The 15,539-nt window shown below is 36.8% G+C and overlaps 1 protein-coding gene across 2 annotated transcripts; it reads right to left on the bottom strand.

Annotated features, from left to right (window-relative positions):
• Positions 1–2,106: 2,106 nt before the first annotated feature.
• Positions 2,107–12,729, bottom strand: LOC136848843 (protein FRA10AC1 homolog). 2 transcript variants are annotated; one of them, XM_067121626.1, is made up of 6 exons: positions 12,226–12,729; positions 9,499–9,604; positions 8,508–8,670; positions 7,803–7,968; positions 4,832–4,991; positions 2,107–2,988 (listed from the first exon to the last, which is right to left on the bottom strand). In XM_067121626.1, exons 1-6 carry the CDS (start codon positions 12,235–12,237, stop codon positions 2,708–2,710), a joined length of 888 nt encoding a protein of 295 aa, XP_066977727.1. In that variant the 5' UTR covers positions 12,238–12,729; the 3' UTR covers positions 2,107–2,707. The 2 variants fall into 2 exon arrangements, with proteins under 2 accessions (XP_066977727.1, XP_066977728.1); XM_067121627.1 differs by lacking the exon at positions 4,832–4,991 and having other exon boundaries at positions 12,226–12,703.
• Between the last annotated feature and the right edge of the window lie 2,810 nt (positions 12,730–15,539).

The raw sequence follows: 15,539 nt of genomic DNA, 5'->3' as shown, positions 1-15,539 counted from the left end.
CAAAAGGGATTGCAAAGGGTAACTGAATATTATTTTCCTGATGAAGAAAGACTCAAATTTTGGTTTTAGGAATAATGTGGAATGTAGATAGATACACCTTTCACATATGGAAGTTGAAGTTTAAAGATGTTAAACTATTGAGGCATTTACTGCCTTTTGGTAAGTAAAATTTTTTATCTTTTGGGACTTTTATCACTATTTTGGGACTTTTATCACTATTTTGATCAAAAGGAAAAAAGTTTCAAGAACCACGAAAAGTGGAATATTGTAGGGAAAATAAATTGCTTTCAATGGTGTGATTGGAATGCCCTAGAATGTAATTTCGATCATGGAGGAGAAATTTTATTTCCTCATAGTGTTAATACAGTTAAAGATGGACATTTACATGTTTTGCAATGCTTCTACCAGAGCTTGCAGTGCAGAAAATTTGTTGTTACAGGGTCGAAGAGCAATATATTATCATCCAAAGCTACAGCTGCGCAATTATCTACATGAACAACACTTCAGTTGGAATGGACAGCAATTTATGTTGGTGCGCATCTCAATGATTATATGATTGGAAAGTATCCAATGAAATTTGTCTGTTAACTTTAGGACATATAGTGAGATAGCATTAAGCTGGATTAAAACCAGTCAGAGTAAAATTGTATGTTCAAAATGGTTGCTGAAATTAATAGACCCTATCTTTGATACTGAAAGGTACCCTACATTATCAAAGCTTTCGGGAGTGACTTTTTATTTTGAGATTAAGATGATTAATACTAACATTGCCCTTCCTGAGGGCACTATCTGTTGGCTAATGCTTTAACAGTTAATGTAGGCATTATAAAAGATAAATCTTGTTTAATAGGAACATTATAGGCTTGTTCTTCCACTCTAGGCATATGATTCACCAATCAGGGATGTATCTTGATGAAAGTAATCTAATGAGATGTAGAGGTAGATTAGGTCATTCAGAATTTGAGTGATGATACATAATATCCCGTGTTATTACCACCTAAATCTTATGTATCTAAACTTATCATCAGGAAAACTCAAGAAGCTTGTGGTCAAGGAGCTGCTGGTTTAACAATGAATAATTTAAGAATGGACTTCTGGATGCAAAAAGGGAGTGCGAGTAAAGAACTTAAATAAAGGTTACACTCATTGTAAGAAGGCAAGTGGCAGAAAATATCTTCTGGCAGGTCCTCCAGAATTGCCAAAGCAATTGACTAGCAGGGACATGTTAGTCAATAGCCTCTATGGCCAAAAATGGAGGACAAGTCAGAAAGGATCAGTGCTCTTGAAGAAGAAGCACAGCCACCATTATGGCAGTAAAAAACTAAAGAAGTGCAGCCATGGCCCGGCCATACTTTGTTAGTGACACTCCGTCCATCCTTACACTCACATCAACAACTTAGTCAAAGATCATACTAGCCATCAGCAAATCACAGATAACATTAATAGGGGCTGTCTTTTATTTTGGCAGTAGAAGCTTCCTGCAGCTCCAAGGTTTCACAAACCCAATTAAGAACTTCTGAAAAGGAAGAACTTGTCCCACTCCTAAGGTTGTCTTGAGATCCTCCACTTCAGAGTGTTTAACAAGAACAGCAACATCCTTTGAGTTGAAAAGTGCCTTCCTGGCAGGCATCTAAGGTCTGAAAACAAACTGGCAGGCAGCTAGGTTCTAAGGACAGATAAGGAAGTCCATAAATCCATGGTAAATAATGTATATAAAAAATACTAAGCCATAAAGTGAACATGAATAAAAACTTTTTTTTAAACGTTCATTTATTAAAATGCACTAAAAAGTACAAAAGAATTTTTTGAGACATGCCAGGATTTTCTTACAATTAATCATGACTACAAAAATGAAAGTGTAGCTGCCAAACATAGAAGGAAATGCTACAAGAAAATAAATATATTTTTTTTTATTTCTTGTAGCATTTCCTTCCATGTTTGGTGCCCACACTTTTGTTTTTGTAGACATGATTAATTATAAGAAAATCCTGGTGTCTCAATTATTTTGTACTTTTTAGTGCATTTTATATAAATGCATATTTAAAAAAATTTTTTTTAGGTTTTTTTATTTTATACTTTTTTAGTTTAAACAGAAACTGTAACTGATTCACGATTGTAGCTAACAAAATTAAACGTGATATCCTGTTGAGCCAAAGAAGGTTCGAAAAATCCGTAGAGTTATTAACTTATTCTACTGAGTCAAAGAAGGTATGAAAAATCCAAAGATTTTCATACAAATCCTGAGATACTGGGAGAGGTCACTGCTGACCTACGGATCATGCAAGGTATTGTCACTGGGACTGAGTAACCATACAAAATTTCAAGTCCATCAGACGAAGGTAACAGGTCGAAAATTGACCCCAAACAGACGCAGAAGTCAAGTTAAATAAATGCATGTAAAAAAGGACTGAAATGATGGATTTAATATGAAAAACCAAAATAAATTGTATCAAGCACTGTGAAATAAACAAGATAAGAAAGGTGAGGCTATGGGTTGAGGCACACTTGACGATCCACTCCACAAGATCATGCATAGACTACTGCCTCCTGTCTGAAGGACAAGACCTGGGAACATTCAGGACACACGTACAGGCATACTTTGATTACTGGGGTTGCGATAAAGCAAACTTGGATGAAGAAAAATCTGTGAACAACTTATTCTATCGACCTTCAATGACCTTCCGCCAAACAAAGAAAGGAAACCACATCATAAAAATAGGTCTTCTAAATAATCTTCAAATTCTTCTTCTCTACTCTTCTCTTCAACAACTGACGCAGGTCCCTTCCAAATGCTTTCATCTGTGGTGATATCTTCTTCAATGCATTCTTTTCCTTCCGATTCCACTGAGGGTTTTTCTCCTTCAGCATTGTATTTCTTGTCCTTTTTCCTGTTTTCTTTTGCTTTTTTATGTTTGAATTTAGATTTCTTTGTAACTTCCTTCCGCTTATGATGATAATTAACTTTGTAAGAGCAATCACTGCACAGTCCTGTAAAATACCAAACCTATATAATTTTTATCAATACTTGTATGAGAAATCACTGCATAGTCCTGTAAAAATACCAAATTATATAATTTTTATAAATACAAACTTTTTTTTTTATTCATGCCTTACGCACCAAAAGGCACAGTTACCTACATGCCCAGTTACTTCAGTTACAAAATAATTCTTGGGTTGTTCTGTAGTGATCATTTCCTCTTTTCCAAAGGTAGCCCTCCTCTCAATATACAGTAATTAATTTCTACTCAATGCCTAGGCAAGGTGAAGCAATTGCTGCACACAAGGAGGAGATCACTCCTGGTAAAATCAGTTTGCATCTGTGGGACATATTTTACCTTGTCAAGATAGACACACTAATGCAGCCTGGTGCAAGAAAAGTGTGCTAATGGGACTTGCCCCCATTAGCAATAACAAGCTTACCCACCTCTAGATGAGACAGGCTAAATTATTCAAGAAATACAGAAACCAACAAGGTATACCATCAATAGGCTTTTTCTGTCTTCAGAGATTTCAAAACACTCTGGATTTTACAACTGGAAATCGAAAGCAAAACATGCCATGATATACTGATGAATAGAGGAAATCACAGATGCTATCATTATGATAGAAGAGGGAAGCACGTTCACATTTTTTGAGTTGGGTTTAGCTAAAGAAAGGAGGGAACTGCTAGGAGATAAAGCCAAAGCCAGACAACTACACTTCCTTTATATATAAGTTCTTAGCCCTTTAACACAGCTCTGAAAGCAACAAAATTCAGAAGAGGGATACTACAAGTACAGTAGTAAAATAGTGACCATAAGGAGCTGAGGCAACCTAATGCCTAAAAATTACTATTCCAAATTTTCATGTCATTCCAATGTCAAGTACAGTATACCTATAACTTTAAGGATTTATAATTCTCAGCTACATCTTGGTATGTGCATGTAAACCTGGCGATCATTGCCTTAGTCTGGCTGTATTTTGAGAGTAACTACAGCTCACTTTATGATGCTTGACATTTATTTTGTTGGTAATGTGTGTAACTGTAACTTCATCGGTTACCCAATTATACCATCTTTCAATCAGATACATATTATCATCAGTCATCTAGCCTTGGCTCTCCTGGTTGGTTACTGACTAAGAATGATTCAAGGAAATGGTTGGAGTCTCTCTTACCTCCCTTGTAAGCTACTCTTCTTGTGGTAGCCAAGTTTTTGTGATTAGTCTGAGGATCAAATCCATCCATCTGTATTCTGAATCTGATTTCTGTTTTGATATGTAGGCTAACCTGGCAAACAAAACCAAATGTGGGATTTCTTGTGGATGCTAACTTGATTCAAAAGCCTGACTTCGGTCCTAGTTAGTCTAGCAGTCTCAGACATGACTTACCTTGACTAATGCCTTATGCTTTCCTTTACGCAATGCCCAGGTCTTTTTGGTTTGTTTTAGTAACCTATCGTGGTCTATCCTACATCAATCCTTAATTAAACCAATGTCTAAACTCTTATTTCTATTTTTAAAATGAAATAGTTACACAGTACCGACCTTGTCCCATGATGCTAATGGTGGTCAAAAATGAATTTGCACCTAGCTAAAAACCACTTGTAAAGTAAGCTAAGCCAGGAATTAATTATAGAATATTAGCACAAAGGGCTCTCTAAGTGGCAGTGAGGCAACTATCAAAAGAGAATGTCTCATGAATTCTTTTCATCTTCAGTCAAATTCAATACTTGGCTAATCATCTTTGGGCACTTTGACAGGAAAATAGATGATATATTTATTTAGCTTTTCACCTAAACAATATTCTACTAATTCTAGTGTTCTGATTATAAAAAACTAATTTCCTACTCACGTAATTTTACAAGGGCATTTTTCTTGACCCCTTGCTCAACATAGCCAAAGTTCATCTCCCAAGTGCGCAGACCTGAAGCTTCCTGACAGTGTTTCTCTCCACATGAAAATTGTCCCTTTCCATCCCGAACTTCTTTTTCTATTCTCCATCTCATCCCAATCTGCAGGAGACATGAAACAATAGCATAAAATCAACTAAAGTATAATGTAGTACACAGAACTACTGAGAAAAATCTGGAAAAAGTTTGTGTGTTTCATGGACACAAACATTTTCTAAAAGCCCCTTACTTTGGGAATATTTGTGCTCATTTTCTTATAAATTATATCGTTTGTAAATGAACTGTAGCCCACGACCGTCTTTCCCTTTGTACCACCATTGTTTCTCTCTCTCTCTCTCTCTCTCTCTCTCTCTCTCTCTCTCTCTCTCTCTCTCTCTCTCTCACATTATTTTTATTGACATTACTTATTTACTGTACTATACTGTATTGGAAGCAATTATGTAGTATTACAATTACAATAAGTAAATGTAGTATTCAGTTATCGGACAGTAGACCGAAGCTTTCTTGTTTTTATCTGTGAAGATGGAGAGCAAATGAATGAACAAACACTCGTGTTGACTGACGTTTTCCTGTCTGTGCCTGTGAGGGTGAATGGTAGACAAACGCATGCATAGACATGAACAACTCATCCCTCTTCATGCATCATGTTAGGAAACTACACACTTAGTGTGGGCCCTCTACTGTACTGTACTCAACGCAGTACATTAATGTACAGTAGTGTTACACATTTTTCACTGTATGTACAGAGTATGGTGTTCATTAGAAAGAAGTAACAGAAGGTAGTGGGAAATACAGAAAGACGAGATCACTTATTAAAAAAGAAAAAATTAATTAAATGAATAAACAAACAAAAATGCAGTTAAATTATTAAAATAAAAGGAGAATTATGTTAGGGTAGTAATGAATTGCATTTTCACTTGAACTTTTGAAGTTCCAACTTCACAACATCCTCAGGGAGACTGTTCCACAGTCCAACAGTGTGAGGAATAAAGGACCCCTGGAACTGAGAAGTTCACAGCAAGGAATATTTACTGCATATTGGTGCTGCCGTTCAGCAAATCTGGTTGCTCCAGCAAGAAAAGGGGGACAAGGGATCAATGGTGGATGTGAAAGACCTCTGTTAAAATACAACTCGTGAAAAATTGACATACAATCCGTTGATGGTCTAAGTCATAATTGCTAATATTAGGAAACAAACGCCTACCACCGCGAACCACTCATCTAATTATTCATATCAGGATAAACTGTGCACTTACAATACTCTCTCTCTCTCTCTCTCTCTCTCTCTCTCTCTCTCTCTCTTGAGATAAACAGTGTTTGTTTTATTAACATTGTATGGGTTTTTTATATAGTACGTACTTTACACATCTTGTAAGCTTAAGTATGTACAGGCACATACATATATTGCTAGGAGCATTGTGTAGCAGGTATGTATGTTTCTGAATTCAATTAATAAGTAAATCAATACAATACCTGAAACTGAATAATGCAGTAATTACAAAATACCAGTTAAGATAGGATATTACATTACATACTCCACATGGAATTACGCTAGACTATAAGCTATGACAGGTAGCCCAGGGGTACCCTAATGTGTAGGTTATAAAACTGTCTTCGTTAATTAGCGAATTTCACTACTGTACTTATCTGAAGGACAAACCCTTGAGCTGTCCATTAAGTTGAGATGACACTGTAAAGAGACCCAATAAATAAAGGCAATAAAGTAAGGGATCTAAATGTGGAACTGAGAGAAAACCTCACAACTGCACTAAGAAGTAACAGTTAGAGAAGTTGGAGAGCAAGATGGAAGAAAGGAAGTACTAAAAATTGCAGCTAGAGGCTGAAGGGGGGGGGGGGGACTGCAAACACCCTTCGGTAAGCCTACAGTGCACCACAAGAGATACACTGAAGGCACTACACCCCTCTGTGGCACACAGTATTAGTGCAAGCCAATTTATTCATGGTGTCCTTCAAGGGAACACTCGTTTCCCCGACTCAATCTCACCTATTGATTGCTTGAAACTTGAGCTGATCTTCTGTAATAATGAGCTGCTTACTAGTTGATCAACGCTGTTCATCTTTGTAACTATTTAACAGTTAATCTTCTAAGACTTGAGCTACTCAACTTAATAAATGAACTCGAAGACTTGAGCTACTCAACTTAATAAATGAACTCGAGCAGCTCATCTTGAAAGGAACTGAGGTACTCATCACAAAGGCTCAAAAACACATATCACTTACTGACCAAAGACATCCAACTTTTGAGGATTAAAGTCACTCAGTGTCAAAGGATGAGCTACTCAGCTTCAAAAGACACAAGCCACTCTACCTTAAGGAATTAAGCTGCTCATAACCCATGGCTCAGATGTGCTCAACCTTTAAAGTGCATGAGCTGTTTATCCTCAGAGGAAGAGTGCTTGCATAAGTAAAACATTTTAATTCCCACAAACCCATCCTCCTTTTGAAACTAATTCAAAAGATGAATTCTGATGTACAACATATTCTCTAAAGGTAACTGAGTCTTAATGTTTCACCTTCTAACATCTCACAATACAAATGCTTTGAGCTGGTTCAATTTTGCATCTAAAGAAAGGCTGAACCTGTACTGTATCAAGGTTTAACTTTTAAAATATAACAATTTTTAAAGTAAATTGTATTTTTCCTAACTATACAAACCCGAGGTCCTTTACACTAGGACCAAGGGTTTGAATATTGTGTCGGAACAAATTTTAACTTAACAGTATACAGTGTTTTCATACCACTACTTGGCTACCTATAACACAAGAGTGACTTCATGAGTATAGTTTCAGACGACAGAAAATATGTATTTCACACACTATGTTGAGACTTGTATTGTCAATGAATGTAAACTGTAGCAAATTATCAACAGCTTACCAACAGTCAACACGATACCTTATTTTCTTTATAGCGAGACAGATCACAGATGCAATACTCCTTGAAAAGTTTGTCGAAGTATTTCTTAGCAAGCTGGCATTCCCAAGTGTCAGGGGTGTCCTTTTCATCCCATAAAAATCTGTGATTCTCTCGAATGACATCAATGTCGCATTTGTCTTTTGACCTGAAAAAAGTAAAACGAATATAAAACATGTTTATCGTTCTGAAGTATGGTAAACATGTTTTACATAGTATATGTCCTGTAAATGTGTAATAAGCACGAAAATAGTAGTTACTATTTTAGTGCCTATCTAAATTCAAAATATTTATTAAAAAGTATCCGGTTTAGCTTCCTACTCAGAAACTGCATTTTTCCACTTCTATGAACATAATACTTATGTTTTATTCCGAATGATCTGAATCATTAATTTTTCAAAAGATCCCTATTTCGAGTTCCATGGTAATATTTCTTAAATTCAACAAGACAACCAAGCCGGGAAAATTTAATGTAAGGGTAACAAATTACACTTAAAGGGCAGTGCATTTCACTATAAATGACCAAATATATAAGATTACTATCCCCCCTTAACTAAGAATGATTTAGAGCACTGAATATAACTTTCATGAAGCAATCCTTGGTAATTTATAACATTAATTAGGTTAAACCTCAGTTACTTGACTAGCCAGATAACAGAAACCTCCAAGGGCTGCTTTAATGCTTACGTATCTCGCTGTAGCAATGCTGTGCTTCCAGGATAATAAAGAACGTAGTGATTGATAAGGAGCTTGTGACGTTCGTAAGCAGTCAAGTTTGACATCTGATACCTCAGCCTCCTTCCTTCTTCATTGCTAGCACTGCTACTCAACAAAGATTTACTAGGAAGCCCTGGAAAGTAAATGCAAATTCTAAAAAGCTTGAAAGAAAAAACATTACCTTTTAAAAAATATTTTGTTTTACAAAAAAAATATATTTGAAAAATATTTTTTGTTTTATAAAACATATCCTTACCTAATATATGCTTTACTTTGCTGGTATATGAAAATACAGATCCTTCATAATTGTTGTAGGGCTGCAAACAGTAGTTACTGCAAATAAAGACCTACCAGTTTTGCATATAGCTTGTTAAGTAAATTGCTTGACTTACTCTGTTACTTGCCTTTTGTCCCATCCTACCATTTTGCTTTTGTTTACTTCCAAACAACAATTTTTTGTTGGGGATAAAAGTGGGCTTTTCCTTTACACTCAGTATAATACAAACCCATACTTTAATGTATGTTTTAAGAGCCAATCACCCAACCATTCTTGATAATGCTCCAACATAGGATAAAAGGATTTTGACAAATGAAAAATCTATTTCTGGGCACCACAACTACCTGTATATCTACCAGGCAGGAGTGCTTATTCTTTTTAAAGGAGCTGCTGACCACAAGATTAGGCTGTCATAAGCTGTTGGGTTTGTGTTAAGAAGTATTTTGTTTTTATAAAATCTCAAATTCTCATACTCTGCACAAATCTCAGATCTTGTTGCTATTTTGTACAATACAGTACACTTCCATCATATAATTTCAAGAAATTTTACCAATTTTACAGCTTCTTCAAGACCCATCATAAATTTACAGTATTGGTTAATTACTTCCACTGCTATAATAACTTTTAACAGCACTCAAGTCTCACAGTCATTCTTAATTAACAGAATTTTCTATGATACTTTACCTGACTTCTGGCGTCTTTCTTTGTTAAGGAATGCATGGCGCTCCCTCTGTTTATTGCGGAGCTTCTCATCCTCTTCAAATGCTGAATCATATCCAGTAAGTGAATTCTGAAAATTAAGAATACATATGGCTATGAATGCATCAGCAGCTTAAATTTCCCTCAAATTATAAGTACAGTACATGTTTCATGTACAGTAATACACTGATGATGAATTTTTTTAAAAATGATATACAGTCAGTCACCTGTTTATTTTTGTGAATTTAACCAGAAATGAAGCATACATGTATGAAGTATTGCTATAGTTACTTTGTTGTACAGTAATGGGTTGTCGTATCTGTACATCCTGCAGCCCTTAAACAACAACTTACAAGATGCCCTAAATGGAACAGTGTTGATAGTACTAAATGCCTTTGCAGCAACCTGAGCTACTTGCATCACTTTCTATCTTGTCTCACACAACAAAAGTGATGGGACAATGTTCTTTTGCATTGTAAATATTTCTAAAAATCCTGGCAAATGTCACTAGTTTCCTTTCATCATTTAATGTCACATTTGAACTCTCTAATCTAATTTTCTTGAAAGCTAATGATACCTAAGTCAGCTTATTTATACATATCTTTTCAGGCTACATTAGGATCACAAAAAAATCTTTAGCACTGGCTAAAGAATGTCAATGGGCACTGCTCTTGGCTTTGTACGAGAACAATGCCAAAGAGGCAAAAAATGCCTAGGTGTACTTTTGATGTCAATCTAAATTACTCATAACACCAAAACACTTGTCATCAATAATAATAATAATAATCATAATAATATTAATATAATAATTAAAAATGTTTCATACAAAGTAAGATACATATAAAAGTACTGTATATATTATATTTTTTTAGGGTTAATATCTACAGTATGTATCATTTACTTTACTAATATGCTTACCTTTTTGTAGCCATAATTACCCTTCTCAAGCGTATGAGGACAAAAGCCTCTTCTCTGGAGCTCCCACAAGGAGGTTCTGGTCTTCCATCCACCAGGTATATTGTCCCTCACCTACTGGCTGAGAGTTGCGGGATGTGTAAGGGGATCTTTAGTGGGAGACCAGTGCTATTATGGGCATCTCAGCAGTGGAATGGAATGATGTGGAATATGATATTTTTATAATAAAATGAGGTTTGTAATATGCTTACCGAGTAATTACATAGCTATTAGTTTCTCCTTGAACGGCAGCTTTAGAATTGAAATTCGCGGTAGCGCTCTTTTGCTTTGGTGGAGGTAAGTGCCCGGCCCACTTCCGGGGAAGTACAGGTACAACATGGCTTAAGAGCTCATGTTAGTTTATGCTCTATGTCCATGTGCGGGGAGGATGGACGGACTCCGATCATGTAATCAGTTCAGAAATAGGTTTTCGTAAGTGCATCTGAGAGAGAGAGAGATGTGACACTCAGCAAGGGGGGGATGCCGGCCGCAGCGCTACCAAGACTTCTTTGCATCCTTTTCAAGGCAGGTGAAACAAAATATAACATGCCCCTTGAGAGTGTAACAATATAGCCTACAAACCCTTTATAAGGGTTAACTTTGACGAAAGACTGTTCACTGAGGCTTGGAAACAAGGTAGTTAACCAGGCTAGCAGCACACAAGAAATCTTGTCCGGTGAATACGACTGGTGTTGACCTCTCCCGCCAGCTAGTGTCCGCTTCCCAGCCAGAGTGGCCGGAGAAAGGATGACCCCAACAACTGCTGCCTCATCCTACGGGCTAATGACCAGATCAACATTTGCTGCCTCATCCTACGGGCTAATGACCAGATCAACATTTGCTGCCTCATCCTACGGGCTAATGACCGAATCGACATTTGCTGCCTCATCCTACGGGCTAATGACCGAATCGACATTTGCTGCCTCATCCTACGGGCTAATGACCAAATCGACATTTGCTGCCTCATCCTACGGGCTAATGACCAAATCGACATTTGCTGCCTCATCCTACGGGCTAATGACCAAATCAACATTTGCTGCCTCATCCTACGGGCTAATGACCAAATCAACATTTGCTGCCTCATCCTACGGGCTAATGACCGAATCGACATTTGCTGCCTCATCCTACGGGCTAATGACCGAATCGACATTTGCTGCCTCATCCTACGGGCTAATGACCAAATCGACATTTGCTGCCTCATCCTACGGGCTAATGACCAAATCAACATTTGCTGCCTCATCCTACGGGCTAATGACCAAATCGACATTTGCTGCCTCATCCTACGGGCTAATGACCAAATCGACATTTGCTGCCTCATCCCACGGGCTAATGACCAAATCGACATTTGCTGCCTCATCCTCACGGGCTAATGACCAAATCAACATTTGCTGCCTCATCCTACGGGCTAATGACCGAATCGACATTTGCTGCCTCATCCTACGGGCTAATGACCGAATCGACATTTGCTGCCTCATCCTACGGGCTAATGACCAAATCGACATTTGCTGCCTCATCCTACGGGCTAATGACCAAATCAACATTTGCTGCCTCATCCTACGGGCTAATGACCGAATCGACATTTGCTGAAAGTCTAAGGTATAAAAGATGAAGGTTTATATCCTCAAAGAAACAAACTCTGTAGTCGGGGAAAAATATGAATCTGGCCACTTCGTCCGACGTAAAAACATCTTACAAAGAGCCACGGATAAAATAAACTTAATAACAATGAATTTAAAAGTAATTCTAGCTTACACTTACCTTAAGAGACATGTTGAAATCAGGCTAAAGTGGACCTACGGCAGATATCGAATTAACACGTCAGGCTGACGGAGAATGCTACGAGGGTAGGGTAGGTTACGCCTCTTTTCCATATAATTCAAATTCGGCCAATCCTACATTGTGCCAGTCTAGTAGCTACTGGCTACTTGCAATATTCTCGCTGTAGCTGTAGTCTTCGTTTGATTTCAAACCAGATTTAGAAGAAGTAGTTAATCATCTTCGTAGAAATGGCCTCGAGAATGTCTGGTCCTCCGTTGTGCACTTTTCGACGATTTTCCTTAATAATTAAGCTGAGGGAGTCGCTTTATTTTATAATGATAATATAGCAGGCAAGAAAACACAATCGGTTATAATAAATATCACACAATGGCAAAATGGTGTTAACACACAGCTCGTAAACGTTCATATGTGGTAATGTCCCGTAACAGCTGACTTCCAAACAATAACACTGACATCTGTCCAAGCCACTCATAGAGGTACATTAAATAGAAGGACAGTCACAGGGGTGGATGACGGCCGTAACCGGCGCCATCTTACCCCGGTCGAATAATAACAGGAACAAAATATACACGCGTCTTAAAAACCATCTTAAATTTCGTTAATTATGGCCGGATTTTCAGAATCTTATTTCCATATTCTCCAAATATACTTGCATCTTAATATATTACAGACGTAATCATACATGTAATTGAAAGCAGCTCAGTGCATTTTATATATGTATTTATATTATATATATATATATATATATATATATATATATATATATATATATATATATATATATATATATATATATATATATATATATCAGTATATATGATGTATATATATATAGGGAGTGTGTGCAGTGATGGTTTGGGCACTTTTTTTTTTTATTTATCTAGAGGAGTTTAAGGAGCAGTGATATCCTTGGCACGTCAGTGTGTAGCCTCATCATCCTACATTTACGGGTGAATGTGGTAAGCCGTACACTTTACTATACTTGAAGCTATTTATCTTAAAACACAAGTTTCCAAAATGTCCGAATCATACCCACCAATGGTGATGATCCGGACAAGAGCGTGGGATGATTCGGACAATTATTATAATTGATGATATTTTCACTTTTCAAGTCAGATAAATGAAACAAATGCCATACAAAATTTTTTTGAAATAATCAAAATCAATTTAAAAGGTGAATGGCAGACAAAAAATGTAACCCGTACCCACGATGTTTGCTGAGAATAAATGTTGAAGTAGGCTTAAAGAATATTGTATCCTTCAAAACAAAAACTAAATTTGAAATACCCCTGCTTTCTTTAAATTCTCTGCTGAACTGGGTTTGGAAGCACTCCAATTGCTGCCTCTTTACCAATAGTTGCTTGCTTCATCCTCAATTTCTGGAAATTTTAAACTATTAGTAGAAAATTTTGGTGATATTATTAAATAAGAAACCTGAAATTCATCATCCATATCTATATTGCTGATTAATTTACCTACATAATAGACTTTGCTACCATTTCCTGGATCTATCCCAACAAGGACAAAATTTCCCTCCTCTGGGGCTTTATCAGTGAAACCAACTTCTGTCTTTGATCTCCTCCTCTGAGGTGTCAGAAGAATTATTGTTAAGCTCGGATGTCAAGAGATCTTCAAGGTGATTAAGGTCTTCATCACTGGTTTGTTCCTCTGTGTCTAACTTTTTTTGTATTTTTCTTGCTTTTTGATGTTCTTGAGCTATCATTTCCAAACTTTATCTCCCTCTTGGCTGGGTTTTTTGGGCTTTTTCTTCAGTACTTTCTGTTCAAGTTCAAGCTTTTCTGGAGTGTCCGTTGCAGTCAGGCATCTTCCCCGCTTTCTGCCTTTACCTGTCCCCTTCCTCTCTCCAGCTTTTGGGAATGGTCGAATATTCTCAGGAGAAAACTGCTGTTGTGATGATGGTGTAGGGTGTGGATGTGGTGTTACTTCGTGTGAGGTGGTTGTGCTTGTAGGTGGTGAAACTCCTCCTGGTCAACCCTGTCTCTATCTTTCTTCACATAATCATGAAATGTGCCCGAGAGATTCTGAACTTAAGAGCCAATATATATATATATATATATATATATATATATATATATATATATATATATATATATATATATATATATATATATATATATATATATATATATATATATATATTATATGTGTGTGTGTGTGTGGAGCTGAAGCCACAAGAAAAGTTTAAAAAGAAACGACAGTGCTAAGTACTTTCGTGTAATTAACATATCTTCGGGGCATAAAGTGAAACAAAGCATAAAAATAAGTTAGCAAGAAAACTTACAAAAAAGTCAAGTAAAAATGTATTATTAAGACAATATAAACAAAAACAATGTCCATCCAAATTACTCAACCACTACAAACACAAACAAGTCAGAAAGGGAAAAATATTGCCTAATGACACCATTGTATACAAAAAATTAATGAAACAAGCTTGTAAGGATGGTATAGAGTGACATACTGGCTGGGTGTTGTCTGGTTTATTGGTGGTTCCTTACTGAATGAATGTACAGAATCTTCGAAGTTGCTATTGGCTGGTGCGAGCCACAAAGCACCCTACCCGCCCAAAGCCCAAGCCCTTTGCACCCATTCCAATTGTCAGCAAGACGATTTCCGCATCAACGCCTTGCTTTTGGGGGGGGGGGGGAGTATTGTAAGAGACCGCATCGCGGTCTTTCGAACGCATGTGTGTGTGCGTCATCCATCGGAGGAAACAAAACAAAAACAAGAGCATCCCGTTTTCTCTCTCTCAATGAACGCAACTTCTACCATACAATATTTCTGTCCATTTCTTTGTGTAGATTCAAGTCTGCTAATGAAATCTGAGATCCTGTGACCTATTAAAAAACTTGTAGTCCTTTGCTAAAACAATTTTCAAGAACTCCAGCAAATCCAATCTCTCTCTTCTCTTACGTCCTGGTGGATCCTTAATTTCCTCTCTACTGAAATGGTCACAATCTTTTGGTTCTCATTCTTGACCCAGTTCTTTTTTTCTGATCCTACTACTCTACTCTGCATAATCCCATGTCCTCTCCAAAATTACCCTGTTAAAAATAAAAAGGCTCATAGGATTCTAGTATCTGCAAAAATTGTCTGGTCATTTTGCCTGGATCACATTCCTCAGAAACTTTGCTGATGAAGTAACTCGTGAATTTTGCTCTAATTACAGTATTCTTAATTGTTAAATTCTGCATGTACCCATACTCTCATAGGCATGTATATGATGTAACTCATAAGGATAAGAATGACTGTTCTGTTCCTTCTATTTACCATCC

This window comes from Macrobrachium rosenbergii, chromosome 19 (assembly GCF_040412425.1).
Source record: "Macrobrachium rosenbergii isolate ZJJX-2024 chromosome 19, ASM4041242v1, whole genome shotgun sequence".
In the NCBI taxonomy this organism is placed as follows: Eukaryota; Metazoa; Arthropoda; class Malacostraca; order Decapoda; family Palaemonidae; genus Macrobrachium; species Macrobrachium rosenbergii.
This window is presented reverse-complemented; position numbering and strand designations above follow the sequence as displayed.

Bases quoted from the DNA above. Each gene is read 5' to 3' on its own strand.
- LOC136848843 (XM_067121626.1), bottom strand. The intron at 8,671-9,498 runs GTAAAGTATCAT...TTTACTTTCCAG, and splicing joins AGAAAGACGCCAGAAGTCAG to GGCTTCCTAGTAAATCTTTG. The intron at 2,989-4,831 runs GTGAGTAGGAAA...GGTATTTTACAG, and splicing joins AAATGCCCTTGTAAAATTAC to GACTGTGCAGTGATTGCTCT.